General features: G+C 44.9%; 1 protein-coding gene across 1 annotated transcript in view; it reads right to left on the minus strand.

Moving 5' to 3' along the window:
- The window catches only part of LOC135905642 (serine-rich adhesin for platelets-like), a 108,324-nt gene that overhangs the window by 41,525 nt on the left and 50,498 nt on the right, over positions 1 to 16,301 (minus strand). The window contains exons 25-26 of the mRNA XM_070531484.1: positions 1,869 to 2,021; positions 139 to 359 (exon numbers count right to left, since the gene is read on the minus strand). Coding sequence (XP_070387585.1) covers positions 139 to 359; positions 1,869 to 2,021 — 374 coding nt within the window. The remainder of the gene's footprint in view (positions 1 to 138; positions 360 to 1,868; positions 2,022 to 16,301) is intronic.

Genomic DNA, 16,301 nt, shown 5'->3' on the forward strand with positions numbered 1-16,301 from the left:
GCTTCAGGAAGGTTACTTTGAAAGCCGAATAGCAACAGATAATTATGGTAGAGGAGCAGTTTTTCAAGCATACGGTGCCCGTTTGTCTACACAATACCACCTGATCAGTCGGTCGTACCGCTTCACTGCTGAACGTACCTCGGCATCCTGTGAAATTGCGCGGGCATCGGTATATGTAATCCGTTGATCACTGAGCGCGATGCCGTGCGCCTTCATGTCGACGACCTTCTGTACGAGGCCCCTGGCCACGGCCTGCGGCTGAAGGGTTCCACTGTGCAGCACGCTTCTCTTGAACGTCAGCAGGAGCGACGCGTCCTGTGCGTTTGCCACGTGTTGTGATATCTGTCCTTCAAGTCGCGCTGAAATCCAGACAGACACACAGTTGGAATGAAACGCAAATGTTGCGTCAAAGTGTAAAAAGAATTAATTCACCCGTAAATTTATTGTGGTTAGGAAGAAGCACACCTAAGTTCCGTAAGAAACAAGAAGACGAAATTATCCTAGCCAGTTGCTGTTCGAATGACGCCACAGCCTCTCACTGCCTTTGAGCTAGTCATTTAACTAAAGTATCTTCATGCTCTCCGTCCCGGTCCACCACCGACAGGTAATTCAGTTCAAAGCCATCTCAGCAGTGTTGGACAACACACCAACCCAGCATGCTGCTGTAAAACCACTGAGGCACGACTCATCTGCAGCAGCAGAGCACAGGTGTGCATCCGCCGAGACATTGATGATGACATCACTTATTCAACCAATCAGCCAGTGCCGCGCCCTAAATACACCTTCTTCCTCTCCAAGTAACCCCTCTCACAGAACTGCCTCTTCCGTCTCCACCTTTCCGCTTTTTAGTCACAACAATAACTCAAACTGCATTGTGCACCCTTTGCGTTTTTCTGTGTTCCTCTTGAATTATTTGGTACGCCTACGTCTATAAATTTCGGAAATTGCCTTTTGGCAATCGGTCAATTTTGCCGTAATACACCAACAGAACTCAATGGACAACATTTTCGAAACTGATATTTCAAAATATTGCCCAGTTTCAACAATTTTCAGTTAGCAACATTGTTCTAATAACTTACGCATTTGCGACACTTTGCCGTCGCTGCTGCGCTGTAACAGTGTTTTGTTGAGGACTAAAACACTTCTATAACACACTACCAAGAGACAACTGTCTTAACTGCGTATGGTATTAAAGCAAATGCCTTCTCGATGTTGCTAGCGAAACCTTCTTGAAGCTAGGTTGATCTCTCGAAACACAATTTTTGAAATTGCTGCCCATTTAGGTAGGCCGGTGTTTTCCGGCGAAGTTCAATTGATTGCTGAAGGGGCCATGTTCGCATGGGTACTTCAAAACTGTATAACGTCACGTGGTCTGCAGCTCAAGCATTCATTTGGCAGTCGCTTTAGCAGCTCAGCTATTGAGCGGATCACAAATGCTAAGGCGAGAGCGAATTCTTAGACAGCTCGGTGCGTGAGAGAAATGAATAGGAGCACAATATTTTCTGAAATCCGCGAATTGACGAAAGTTGCATGCACGAAACGATTGTCACCTAATCAAACGTAGCACTGAAGCTACGAGAAACTGCCATAAATGCCTTGATACAGACAAATAAGCAAATAAGTAACCAGAAGATTCGCCATTCAAGAAAGATTCGTCTCGGTCCAGGTACTACGCTTTACCTAGTCACTCGTTTGTGAACACCAGCATAAACGGATTATATAACATTCGCAGCACTAGCCAACGCTCAGCGACATGTTGCAACAAGTTACTATTTGATTTCCCCTGGCGTGGTATCACTGCAAACTGCTTTATTTGCTATGTTGTTTTGGACTACGTTCATCGGCGACTTATTGTTATTAGTGCATACCTGGAATAATTTCAACGATCGATGTGTACGAGTACGTGGGGTGCTGCCGAGGGGACGAAATGGATACGTCGACCATGATGAAGTCGCAGCTTGGCGGTATTGCAGCGCCCAGGAAGGCAACAGCGTCCGTCTGGCACACGAGTCCGCGAAGCTCTGAAAGGTTACGCAGAATTATCGGTCGTAAAAAAGGCCAACCCTATGACCTAACCCTAATTCAGGTCCTGAAATTACCAGCAGTGCAGAAACTTTCCCCAACAGCTACCACTCAACTGTGACCCAGGACAAAGCGATGTGATCTTTGCTTCTACTTCGTCGAACAAGTTATCTTAGTTGACATGAACAAAACACAGAGATCGGCCTGAATTTATGCAAAAAAGTAAGAGTCAAGCTTCAATTGTGACGCTCACTCGCAGCACCGTAAGACAAAAAAATAAATGAGAGGTGCAATTTCAGGGTGCATTGACGCACGTGCTTCTGCTATGGCGATGAAAAGCTTTCAGTTTGACCAACATCTCTATTATGCTATATATTAACACGGGGGCCGTATCACGGAATGATCAGCTTGAGGTTCTGAAAGGGACGCGCGGGTCACCATTACGAATATGCAGACCGAAAAAGCACTGCCACTTTTTTTCTTCCATCTTACAAAAGCCGCTATGTATAGAATCCCTTATTCTGAGGATTCTTTGTCCAGCACCGTAGGAGTCCCACTGCATTCAGATTACCTCTGCGCTATGTTCCCGAATAACGCGCAACGTTAATGTCAAAGAGTATGAAATGGTATATTAAGAAATGTTGCCCGTACTGTCTGGTAGTCATAACAAGTATACCGGTTCATGACAGGCGATTTCTTTAAGTACTTATATCGGGCTGTTTGAAGTGAGTGTGCGAGTATTTGAAACAGCTGTGGGTGCGGCTCCAACCGGCGACGAGTTATCTTCTCGTCCTCTTTCATTTCCGTTCGTTATTTTCTATATTTCATTTCGAACCACAGCTAATTTTCCCGATGATTTTCTTGGCTTCATTGTGTGTTCACTTTACATGGTGATGATTACAAAAATCTATTCAAGAAGGGGAACCGAGGGACTTGATTTTTGTACTCATCATTGTGAATATGAAGGAAAAAATGAACGCTGTTTTGCGTGGACACAGCGTTGGTACTAGAGCGGAAGGAAAAACATCGCGCTTTCCGCGCCACCGCGGTGATTGAGCGTAACGTTGACAGTGCATTCAGTTCGCCTGATCATTTATGCATCCAAACGCACTCTACGTGCGTTTGGCAGCAACATCCTCTAACCTTCGAAACTAAGATCCGCTTACCCGCCACACGCGATTCGCGCATGCGCCGTGGGCGGGACAGCACGACCACTGCGGCGGCACCGACGACCTTGAGCGTCAGTATAGTTATTGTGGCAATAAAAGGTATCGGGTAACTATAACCACACTTATGGTGATCGGTCATCAGTTCTCTTCCGCAACGACGTTAATTTTGTGCGCTAATTACACAGATATTGGAGAAAATTATTATTGGAATCTAAATTTTTGATGTAAAGCAGCTTTTTCTCTACCCTACTTGCAACTAGTACAATTCTTTCGTGTATTGGTACCAGCAGTGGTGGCGTTTCGCTACTAATCTCGAGGTCACGGCGGCTGCATCTCAACGGTGGCGAAATGCAAAACCAACCGGTTACAGTGCGATGGATGCGCGGTAAAAACCCAAGGTGCTCAAAGTCATTCTGGTGTGCCTCATAATCCTATCGTAGTTTCCGCACGCAGGACCCAAGAATTTAGGTATGTGCCGGTGTGCTATATTGCCACGATGTACCAACAGCAGGAACTGGGAAAACAGCGTAGGACATTTTAATAAGGCAAACTGAAAAGGAAAGAGATCAGACAGGGAGGTCATCTTCTTTTCTCAATGCGCGAGATCTTCGTCTTTCTCTACGTGCTGTGTATTGGATGTGGATGCGGCATTTGCCTCCCTCAAGAGAGAGCATCGTCCCGCCGCTAACTCAGCGGCAGGAAGATGCGTCAGACGAGGTGTGGACCATTCTCTTTCTTCATTCCGAACAAGAGGGCTTTATGCACATAATGCGTACGACTTCCGGTGTGCGCTGGCTCGCCCTGGAGGAAGCAGGAATGTCAGGGATGACGTCATAGTTCAGGTCGCGGAGGCGCCGTATCACCTTGTACGGACGAAAGTACCGCCTGAGTAGCCTTTCTGAAAGCCCTCGCCGACGGATTGGAGCCCGAACCCACACTTTGTCACCTGGCTGATACCTGATGTAGTGGCGTGGTAGATTGTAGCGTCGAACGTCGTAGTCCTGTTGTGGGGCGATTCTGTTGTCGGGCGACTGGTCTCGCTTCTTCAGCACGTTGAGCGAAAGCTTCAGCGTCCATGCCTGAATCACCGCAGTAATGTGGCAACATAGCATGGAGCATCGTGGTCACTTCACGGCCATGAAGAAGGCTAAACGGTCGCGTTGTTTCTTGCGTTGTGGTATGAGTGAATGTTATGCACAGTAGAATGTCATCCCAATGCTTGTTTTCTACGTCTACGTGCAAACTCTGTATATCTGCGATGGCCTTGTTCAAGTGTTCGCTTGTTTTCGCTTGTTCAAGGCCGCTTGTTTTCGGGCGATAGGCTGTGGTCTTTCAATGAGTAGTGCCGCTGAGGCTAAGCACTGTTTTTAGGAATGTAGCCGTAAATGCAGTGCCTTTGTCCGTTATCATCACCGATGGCCCACCGTGCTTCAAAACGACGTTTTCAATAAAGAATCGCGTTGCTTCGGCTACAGTGGCGCTTGAAAGGGCCTTGGTTTCGGCATATCATGTTAGGCAATCTGTGGCAACTATTACTAAATTATTTCCAGTATTGAAAGTCGGGAATGGTCTGCCAAGGTCCACTCCGATTTGGACAAATGGCGTCGTGGGCACTTGGACTGGCTGTAGTAGCCCAGCTGGTTCCAAATGTGATAATTTGCGTTGTTGGCAATCGAGGCACGTGCGCACGGAACGTTTCACAAAGGCCGCAATCCTTGGGCAGTAATATTTCTCTTTCACTCACACTCTAAAAACTAGGAAGGGTATCGCAGGAATGAAGCGGCTGATTTACTCTTCAAAGCGTTGTTTTACGCTCACAAATTGTCGAGTGGAGGGAAATGCATTGTTCACTCCGTCACCAAGGAGAGAGCGAAATGTGCTTTAAACTCTGTCCTTCTGAGAGAGAGTAGAATGCCCGTTCTACTCTTGCGGCAATAGAGAATAAAACGTAGCGTAATATTCTGTTTCAACTGTAGAAAGCTGGCCCCGAACATGGCAATGTATCACTCACAGACGCTGAGCAAAGAGCAAACCATTCCGTTTGTAAAAGAATAGGGAGTCACAGTTCAATGGAACGTGGAACAAGCGCTCTACTTTTTCACTCGGAGTTGCTGCACCGAGCGCACGCTCAACATCGCGGAACAGCAGAGCACCGGAAATAGGTAATCCGTCCAGCGAGCAGCAACGGAGGCCATCCAAGGGAGAACATGTGTCAGCCATCTCACATCACCGCGAAAACACGACAGTCGTCAGGCATTCGTTGGATATAACAACAAATCCTCCACAGTATGTGAATTCTGACTTAGGTGCACATTCTGCATATATGATATGCTATCGCCGGGAAGTCGTCGCGGCGCTTAGCCGACGCGATTGACGACGCACTAGGCAAGCGCGCTGTGTCTCGATGTCAATCGAAAAAGCCAGCTGTCGCGATAACTGCATGCGATTTTATGACTTGCCAATATCCGTAAGAGCTTCGAAAATCGCAAACGCTGCCAGAACCATGGTATGCTCAAGAAGACTTGAAGTGAGAGGACGCTTAAAACGGTTTGTTCACCAGCCCATGATTCCGAGCCTATGCGGAGCGTGCTTAGTGTACGTTTTGTGTGTTTCAATTTATTCAGCTTGGCAGTCTACTGTGTACGGAACGCTGTTGAAATAAGGAGTCACCTAACAGTAGGCGCCATTTTGCTGGCGCCACGCTTTCGGTATAAATAAGCCGTGCGCTTGATGGTGTCTCGCCCATGGGTAATCTGCGACCACTGAAAGTTGCGTGCAGCTCCACTTCTTGTTAGAAACTTTCTGCAAGAGGTCAATTGGGCGCGTTATCTTGAACTTACTGAAAACGCATGAGGAAACAATGTTTTATGCTGAATAAAATATAAACCCCATATATGCGATCTTGCGCGCGACATCTACAAGCGATACGATGGAGATGGCTGTCGCTTTCGCTCGTCGCCTACAAGTCGTACCCCGTGTGAGCGACGATGTTGAGCGACGCCTCCCCAGTGTTGCCGGTATGAGGGCTGCAAATACGCGTCGAAACTAGCCTGACATGTGCTTTAGTAAATTAGGTTGATGTATTTGACTGTAAAAGGTAGCATAAAATATTTCTGAAGGTCCTGCAGTCGGTTCTTACCCTTGCACGTATAAAATTTCAATCGTTTGCTCGTTCCGCGCGACAATCGGTAGTATTTGAGCGATGTACATACATCCAGTTCCGGCTTCGCGCTATTGGCTAGTGGCCCATTGGATTTTCGGGAGACGAGCGACGATTCCTAGATTTCCAGACCGAGCGATCTGTCGCAGCGACGGCCCGAAGGCATCGCTTGTCGCCGTCGCTCTCGTGGGGTTTAGCTCTAAGACTGAACTGTTTTTGCTCTTGCATTGAAATGGTGTGATTATATGTCTGATTTTATGTCTCCTGTTGGGGATTTGGAGCCCGGTGCGAATATGAAAGGGTTCTTATGTCTACAAACATGGTGGATTGTGAAGCAGCGAGTTATGCATCGGCATTGAATATAAAGGCGGCTGTGTGGAATTACAATTGCAGGGGCGCTTTGCGTACGCTTATTGCTTTGGACATGCCTGTGCATTTGGTAATGTGAGTTGACGTTGCCGAGTTATGTCATATGAACAGCTAAAGCACACTTGCTCTTGGGGTTACAAGCGTTATGTGTGTATCTTGCTACTGCATGGCAGACCAAACTGTGTTTATCGCTCTAGTATTTTTAGTAGAGGAATAAAGTGTAAAAATAAAGCGTTGCTTCAATTCCGTGTTATCAGTCGTCTGTCGTGCAGAAAACAAAGAGTTGGTCTAGTAAACTAATAACTGCGAACTAACTGCAACGTTTACATGCCTACAAGAATGGTAAATGTTGGATTTCAAACTGTAGCAGTAGCCGAGTCTCAAAAATTAACTCCACTGCGTACCTCATCAATGAAAATAAGTTCATGCCTTTGACTAAGCTTAGATCCAAGCCTCAGTGAACTTTCTTGTTATTACTGAAATGTGGGTAAGCTTGCCATAACAAGGCTTGTTGCCCTTCCTTATAGGCACATCCAGTCATATCCATTGAACTGGAGGACCATATTTTCATCCCTACTGAATATCTAGTTTGCAGGATCATATTTATGGCTTGGGCAGTGGCACAACCAGAGATGGTCCGGGGGGCACACTGGGCACGTGCTTAGGATGCGTCACAAGTGGTGCTTGCGACACCGGACCGACCTATGACATCTGACAATGACCAATATTCTATTTATTAGCAAGAGTATAGTAACATTGGTGCCGAACGAGGACGAACTGTCGGTTATTCATTTTGTGTTAAAATCTAAAAATGGAAGTTTGTTTAGCAGTTGACTGTTGCAGTCATGTAGATGTTTCGCGTGCATTTCAGCAGGTAGACTAAGAGCTAAGACTTTCTTTTAGTGTCATGACCTTGACTGTGTTGATCTTGTTTTACAGTATGTCCCCGTGTTGACATTTGCACAAGGTCTTTTTCAGGCACCCACTTTATATAACGCAAGAAGTCAGCTGCAAGGACACAAGGATGTCAAAGAGCCCAGCCCAGCTCAGCTTCCCGTAGTGCAGAGGAGCGCACGCCAGAGAATCAAAATACATTGCCATGCAATTAGGACAGGAAAACTAAAATGTGAGTACATTGGGTGTACCATTTGATTAAATGTCAACAAAATCAAAACACAGTATGTCACACCAAGATGAAAATTTTCATGTGCTAGCAGTCATCTTAACGCGGTATACATATTTAATGTCTCCGATGAGAAAGTCCAAATGAAGTATGCTCTCTGGAGACAAACACATAGGAGCAAGTGTCATTGAAAAGTTAGAAATGTGTTTAAAAAAAGCTGATTATTTTTGTGAGAAGTGACGTTTTGTTTTGCCTCTCAACAGATATATTCATGTAACAAAAATAGTGGTACAATGAAACTGCATATTTGCTCAGTGACGTGATACATACTTGCAATGAGCCCGGTGCCTGTGTTCACTATAAAAAGCAACAGCTCATGCTTGTTAGGCGCTTACATACATTTAACAGCTTTATTACTTTACATTTAGCAGCTCGTGAATGCAAGGGTGCAAATACAAACCACTGATTCTGTATTTTAAATTCTCACATGATGCAGGCAGATTTTCATGCCTTCCTTTTTATCTATTGTTAAACCTAACTTCAGAATTATGGCTTCTTTTTAAGTTCCAGAAAGGGGAAGCATTGGGGGAAGAGAATCCCATGTGTAAGAAGGCATTATCGTTTACGTGCATGCTCACGAAACCGGTTCAGTAGAACCGCTCGTGCCTCCCGAAACGAAAGCAAGGAGCAATTAGGGCCTTTAACATTGTAGACTGTGGTGCAAACCTTACGTCTTAGAAGCCGGAAAGTAACTTGGAATTGAAAGTTATTTTAAAAATGTAATATTGTGGTTTCTCTAATCAGCTTGCCAACCAAGTATGCTAGTATAGGTAGAGATGCATTCAATGGAAAGAACTGAGAACATCTGAGTAGAAGACTTGCTCGTCCATTGGCGGATGTGAACATATAGAGTTAAGCAAAAGCCCCTTAGTTTCATGGCTTTCATGACCTTCTGGACTTAAGATAGAGTGCACAGAGAGGTGATGTATTAATCAGCCTAAACACATATGTACTTGTTTTGGGATTAAGATTCTGTGCAGTGCAATAATTTTTCTTACTTTAGTGCATCTTAACCCCATCAGTAGGAAAAAACTTTGCTTTCAGGTAGTTGGTTTATTGTGCAAGTGCATGCATTGTCGCATGCAAAATCCACGTGCATTGAAGGGATATGTGAAACAGGATGGTGCCATTCTCGATTTATGTTTTGCTTCATTGTTTGTCTTTTTCGTGCCTGTACTTATGCTTATGTCGCCGGTGATGCATCATATTCATCCCATCTTATTTTGGTTCACATCTGAAGCCATGCTACGCTTTATTTAGATTGCATATTCAATGAGTAACAATTATTTGACCATGTAATTATGAAAGCTGTTCCTCCGAAGTACATCATTCTTACCCTAATTGGAATGAAAAGCTGCCATATATGACAAGAAATTTGATGCGCAAGATTTTAAGGCTAATGCACCTTGCAGCTTTATACTCATTTGCTACACACTGTATAATATTGTAAATTTATTTTATTTATTTGTGAGAAAGTGTAACGGATGAATCCCAACACCACCAGGAAACTATTTTCATGAGGAGGCGAACCAAATAAGCAATATAACATGCCTCTGTACCGGTTGGAGACCGGGAAGGATATTGCTGCAGAACCACGACAAGACACACTTGGAAACAATGGGGAGCCGCCCATACATGAATAACTTTATGTGAAATATAAGCAAAGCTAGCTAAACCTGCGGCCTCACACGGGAATATACAACACATCTCTAAATGCACTGTACTCTCAGTCAGGAACATCCATACGCTGTACAGGACGTTATCAATTAAACTGCTGCCTTAGAATATGGCACACAAAAGGAGTTTCTTGTACTATTTATCTACATTACCAGCCCCATTCATGGCAGCTCATCTGGTAACCTCAGCCATATAAGTGCACACGCTTTGTGCCAGAAAAGCGTTTGCTGGCCAGTAATCTTGTGCATATTTCTCTTTTATCATAGTGTCAGTACTTTGTCCGTTTGGACCCGTCCGTTCTGTTTTACTTTCTTTTGTATACATTATTTTTGAAAAGAAGGAGCCAGTTGAAATTAAGGTATATTTCTACTGTAATACAGATGAAACTTTAGACAATATACTTATGTGTTATTACACGATGCGTTCTAAAGTCGGGGGCATCATTGTAATGTGATTTATGTGTTTGTCAGCATGTTTCTGAAATAATTATTCAGTTTGTCTTGTGAATGATCAATAAAGATATTGACCTTTTAAGAGAGAATATGTTTCATTTGAGTAACTCGGCTACTACAGATTACATGTCATTCACCAAGCATAAGTGCAGGAGCTGCTCATCAAGGACTCAAATATTCCCCCATGTAAGTATTGCGAATCCCTTCTAACGTGACCATGGATCTACATTGTGCTTTCACACTATTGGGAAGAGCACTAGCACTCTGTTCTGAACGTCTACAAGCACTCTGCTGTAGAAACACTCAGCTTGGAGGAGGAGAATTACTTAGTTTTGAGGAGTAGAAGCACTCGGTCTGTGGGAGTACTATTACCCCTGTGCGGAGAGTGTTAGCACTCTGCGGAAGAGTACTAGCACTCCCTTGCGGTGGAGTAACAAATCTTTGTCGGGAGAGGTTGACCTACTCTCTCCGAGAGAGGGTCGATCTACTTTTAAAAAGAGAGTGAAATATGGGACAAGCAGATACTCCCTCAAAGAGAGTGCCCGGAACTCTCTTTGTTTTTAGAGTGCACGCCAGTGTCTGCGTGTAGCCGAGGTGGCGAGAGATCGGTTCGTCGTGGCACTCTTGCAACATCTCACGACCGATAGGCGGTTAGACTAGAAGCAGGTGGCTGCTTCCACTTGAAGAGAAGTTCTTCGTGTAAAGAACATTAGTACGGAAGCAAAATGATGGCAACCTTTCTACAAATCCTTTAGCCGCTCTTTTTATCTGCCCTTCTAAAAAAATCAATTAGCGGCAACAAGTCGCTCTCTTCCCTCTGTAGGCTGTCTGTGGAACTCCTATAGAAACCACGTCCACATCATCATATTTAAGTTCCTTCTCAATCGGGGACTTTAAAAGCAGTCGGCATCGGAGTTTTGCTTTCCGTACTTGTACACCTGTGTCATAGAGAATTCTCGAAGCCTCTGGCTCCACAGTGCTAGTCGACCAGACAGATCATTCAAGTTCCTCAGCCAGCGAAGTGAGCTATGATCGCTGACAGCGCTTAAAGAACAGCCATAGAGATACGGGCGAAACTTCACAACTGTGCTAACGCTGTAAGGCATTCCTTTTTGTGGTTGAGTAATTAAACTCGGCATGTCAGTGCGTCCTGCTTGCGTATACTTTGACGTTCTCGGCTGAGTCTTTGCAGTGCACGAGCACAGCGTCGAGACCCACATTGCTAGCGTCTGTATGAATCGTAGTAGGAGCGTCCTCGTCAGAGTGAGCCAGCACAGGAGGCGTTTGCAGGCGCTGTCAGAGATCATTAAACGCTGCTTGTTCTTCTTCGCCCCATATGAAGGCAACGTCTTCTCTTGTAAGGCACGTTAACGGCGAAGCTATATGTGAAACAAAATGGCAATAGCTATTCGGTAATACACGCAGAAACCTAGGAAACGCCTGACAGCCGTGATCTTGTCGGGGTCTGTGCGGACACGTTGATGACTCGCAACATGACCTGAGCACTGGAGTTCCTCGAAACCAAAGGGCCCCTTTTCTGCTTTCAGTTTTAGACCGGCGGACCATACCGCTTGTACAACCAGCCGAAACCGTCTAAGGTGTTCCTCGAACGTATAAAAAACTATGACGTCATCGAGCCAGACTAAACATGTCAGCCACTTCAGGCCTGACAGAACTGTATCCAAGAGTCGCTGAAGCTGAGCATGGACCAAAAGAGAGGGCCATCAATTTGTAAGACCCGTCGGGCGTTAAGAAAGTTGTCTTTCTCTGTCTCTCTCGTCGACCTCGATTTGGCTATACCTACCTTTCAGGCCCATCGACGAGAAATAGCGGGTATGCCTCGTCCTCACTACAAAACCGTCAACATGCGATGACGGGTATGCGTCTTTCTTTGTAACCCTGCTCAGCTTAACGGTAGTTGACAGAGAAACGTACACTGCCGTCTTTCTTTTTGACCATCACTACCGGTTTCGCGCGTTCTGGATGTGGCAATATTGAACTTCAAGGTTCAATTGTGGGCTTGCTTCCGACGGAAAATCTGTGATTGGCATAAGAGTTCTGCGGAAACCCGCAAGGTGGAGAGAAATAATTTTTAAAGGGAATCAGGCATCCACCCGTTCATAGCAATTGCTTCAAAGGAAACCCATACGGGCTCCTCGAAAGAAACGCCTCGCAGTTGAAGAAAAATTCATCCTGGTCCAGCACTTGAACCCGGGACCAATGGCTTTCCGGGGCAATCGCTCTATCATCTGAGCAAACCAGGCGGCGAGTAGGTGCTAGGGCTAAGTCGAATTTGTCAACAACTTGAAGCAAAGGCAAGAGTTTGACATAATAGTCATGGGTCATGGGTGGAAAATTTCACGCGTCCAGTTCGAACTGCCCGAAAACAGCTCATTACTTTTGCTAGGAGCGAATCGGTGCCATTTTCATTACGCTTCAAAACATTGCATATTGAAGCCCAGCAATATATCTTTGACACGGCAGCAGGAATTGTCAGAGCCGTATCGTAGGGATCATCTCGCTGTCAGCAACCACGCCATCAGCACCATAAATGCGCAAGAGCGAATCGTTCGTTTTGTGCACCTTATACTAACATACCTAGTTTTCTTCACAAACGCGTAATCCTGTCTTATCTAGTACAATCAACAGGCAGTAGTATACTGATACTAACAGAAATATGGCTCACTGACGACATTTCAGATACGGAGGCACTGGCTGACTTGCCGAACTTTAACATTTTTCGCCACGACCGCAAAAATGCACGTGGCGGAGGCGTACTCATGGCCACCAACAAAGAACTATCATGCTCTCTAATCAGTACATCTTCGCAACTGGAATCACTATGGGTAATGTGTAGTGCCCCTTCCGAAGCAATAATACTCGGTGTATGCCATAGGCCCCCTCGAACTGATCCAGTTTTAGCCCTCGAACATAACGAAATATTACCCCAGCTCACTAAAAACAACCCCAATGCACACATCCTCCTTTCTGGAGGATGTGTGCATTGGGGCTCAATCATTGGGGCTCAATCGGCTCAATCAGGCTTCACCAACTTCAGGAAATACTGAAGCAAGCAAATTTATCAATGTTTGTCTCAAATTTCACCTCATCCAACAAGTAACAGAACCGACGCGCGTCACTTGTGAATCCTCAAACATTCTAGACCTTGTCCTAATGAATAGCCCCCAAAGCTTAAAATCTATCGTATATTCAAGGGAAATCAGCGATCACAAAGTCATTCATACCGCTTTTAATTTCGTCCCGAAAACACGTCCCCCCGTCTTCCGCAAAACAATTCACTTGTACGATGAGGCTAACTATGAAGCAATTAAAAATGAATTACGAGTTTTTCTGGCTGTTTTCCAATCCAATCTCGGTTCCCGTTCTCTCAATGACACCTCGCTAGTGCTTAAGGACAAAGAGACTGACCTGAATAATAAATTTATCGCCCCGGCGAGCTTTCTTGAAAATAAAATAACCTTGGTTCTCTAAAAAGTTAAAAAGGCTCGGAAATGAGAAAAAGCGCCTTTTTCGTACTGCGAAGTGTGCTGGAAGTCCGAGCGCATGGGACCGGTACTATTCTGCGGAAGACGCTTATTATACTGCAATTCGGAAAGCGAAGGAGACATTTTATCCTAATGACTTATCCAAAATTCTAGAAACTAAACCTAGAACATTTTGGGAAGTCATAAACCCGCAACAAACACATGACGTCACACTTACAAACGATAAAGACGAATCTTTAAGCTACGCTGCTTGTACTGACACCTTTAACATCGCTTTTACATCCGGTTCACTGACGAAGCCGACTTGCCTCTTCCTACGCCACCTACTGCGACACTACCAATGATGGCCCCTGTTAAATTTTTGTCGCTGGCATTTCATCCCGCATTGACAAACTAAAACTTTCATCATCGGCTGGTGTCGACGATATTACCTCAAAATTGTTAAAAATTCTAAATAAATTATTGCAGTGCTATCTTCGATGCTCTTCTCACTTTCACTCGAAACAGGAATTTTGCCAGACGACTGGAAGGAGGGCAATGTCATTCCAGCCCACATATCAGGTAACAAAGAATCCCCCCTAATTTACCGCCCCATTTCTCTCACAAGCGTCCCATGCAAAATCATGGAACACGTCATATACTCTCACATTATGCACTTTCTTGACACTAACATTTTTTTTCATCCTTCCCAGCACAGATTCCGTAAATCTTTATCTTGTGAAACCCAACTTGCTATATCTCTTCATGATCTACATTCAAATCTCGACCTGAACCTTCAGACCGATGCAGTCTTTCTCGACTTCGCAATAGCATTCGATACAGTACAACATAAACGCCTTATACTAAAACTCTCCCAGTTGAATTTGCACCCTGACCTTCTCCCATGGATCGCAGCATTTCTCAACAAACGTTCCCAGTTTGTTTCAAATAAAAATAGCCGTTCCAGCTCTCTCCCTGTAACATCCGGCGTACCCAAAGGATCTGTACTCGCACCCCTCTTATTCCTCGTATATATTATTGACCTGCCTGTACGTGTATCCTCCCATATCCGTTTATTTGCCGACGACTGTGTCATCTATCGCACAATTACGAAGATTTCTGATCAAACTGCACTCTAACATGACCTTAACTTTGTACAACAGTGGTGTGATCTTTGGTTAATGAAGCTAAATCCCACTAAATGCAAGCTCGTTTCCTTTCATCGGAAGCTTCGTTCCTTATCATTCTCATACCTAATATCTCACTTCACGGTTGAACAAGTTCAATCATATAAATACCTAGGCATCACCTTATCCTCTGACCTTTCATGGAACGCACACAACAGCAATATTATATCATCCGCGAAGTGATCCCTCGGTTATTTAAAGCGTCATTTGCGTCACTCACCATCAGACATTAAACTTCTCGCGTACAGATCACTCATCAGATCGAAGCTAGAATATGTAGCGCCCATCTGGAGCCCGCACCAGGTATACTTAAGAAACGAACTAGAATCTGTACAAAATCGTGCCAATAGGTTCATCCATTCTTCATATTCATACGACATAAGCATATCATCCCTAAAACGTAAAACTGATCTTGCTAATCTTTGTTTCACAACTTATTTCACAGTTACCTCAATCAAGCACCGTATATCATCCCACCGGCGCCCCGTACGTCCATCCTTTCTCAATCGCACATGCACCTACTCGCACCGCTACTTCTGCGGCCTCATTTTTTTCTTCGCACCGCAGTAGACTAGCATGGCCTTCCACGTGACATTGCAGCCCTCACGTGTTCATCAAATTTTGCGGACAACATAACTACATTTGTTTGTCATGAAGATCACTCTCTGTATCCTTTATCTGTAAACCTACCCTTAAGTTATACCCCTTAACCGGGGTCTTTAAAGTAATTAAGAGAAGTGAAGTGAAGGGTTTCCTTTGTAGCGATTGCTTCAAACCGGTGGATGTCTGATTTTCGCTTTAATAAAATCTGTTATTGTGCCCTGAAAAAAAGATGTCATTCGGTCGTTTTCGTCGCACTGTGTCCTCCGCAATTACTTGCGAGCTTTATGCGTAATGAGCGAAATAACTAAAGTGCCCCGTGATTGTGAGCTTACGCTGCATGTCACCATCAGCCCCCGAAATCGATTGAAGCGAACTTGCTCAGATCATTTCTGGACCTCGAAAACCACCTGGTCATCGCATACATGCGATAAACGCCACGCGGAACAAACACCTCGCGGCACGTTAAAGCCAACACCGACAGCGTGCCGCTTCCGCACGCTTGCAGAGGTCAAGCGATGACCTTGATTTACTTTCTTGGAATCAATATTGGCACCGCTACTGGCGCAGCGCGCGGGCGCGCAATCATGCGGCACTTTTCTTATTTCGCTCCACGCGAACAAAACGTGGAAAAACATATTTACGCAATGCATAAGGCGGAACAGCGTGATCGGAGCAATCGAACGCAATAATAGATTTCCCATAAAAATCATGCCCGGAAATTTGATGTTAAAGCGATTTGCTTGTTATCGACTAAATAACCGGATAATTAGTGCAGTACCTATCCTGGGGCCAGAAGACTGGTGACTGAACATCGTAGGGCATTATAGTCATATACTGTACCAATTTCGTCAGGAGGGAGCTTTACCTCGGACCCAACACCGCGGCGGCCTATTCAAATACACGTAGAACGCAAACATTCTTCTCTGAGAAAACCCCTGGACCGATTTTAATGAAATTCGCTCAACTTCAGAGAGAAAGTTAAATTCTCGTGACT

Source organism: Dermacentor albipictus, chromosome 1, assembly GCF_038994185.2.
Source record: "Dermacentor albipictus isolate Rhodes 1998 colony chromosome 1, USDA_Dalb.pri_finalv2, whole genome shotgun sequence".
In the NCBI taxonomy this organism is placed as follows: domain Eukaryota; kingdom Metazoa; phylum Arthropoda; class Arachnida; order Ixodida; family Ixodidae; genus Dermacentor; species Dermacentor albipictus.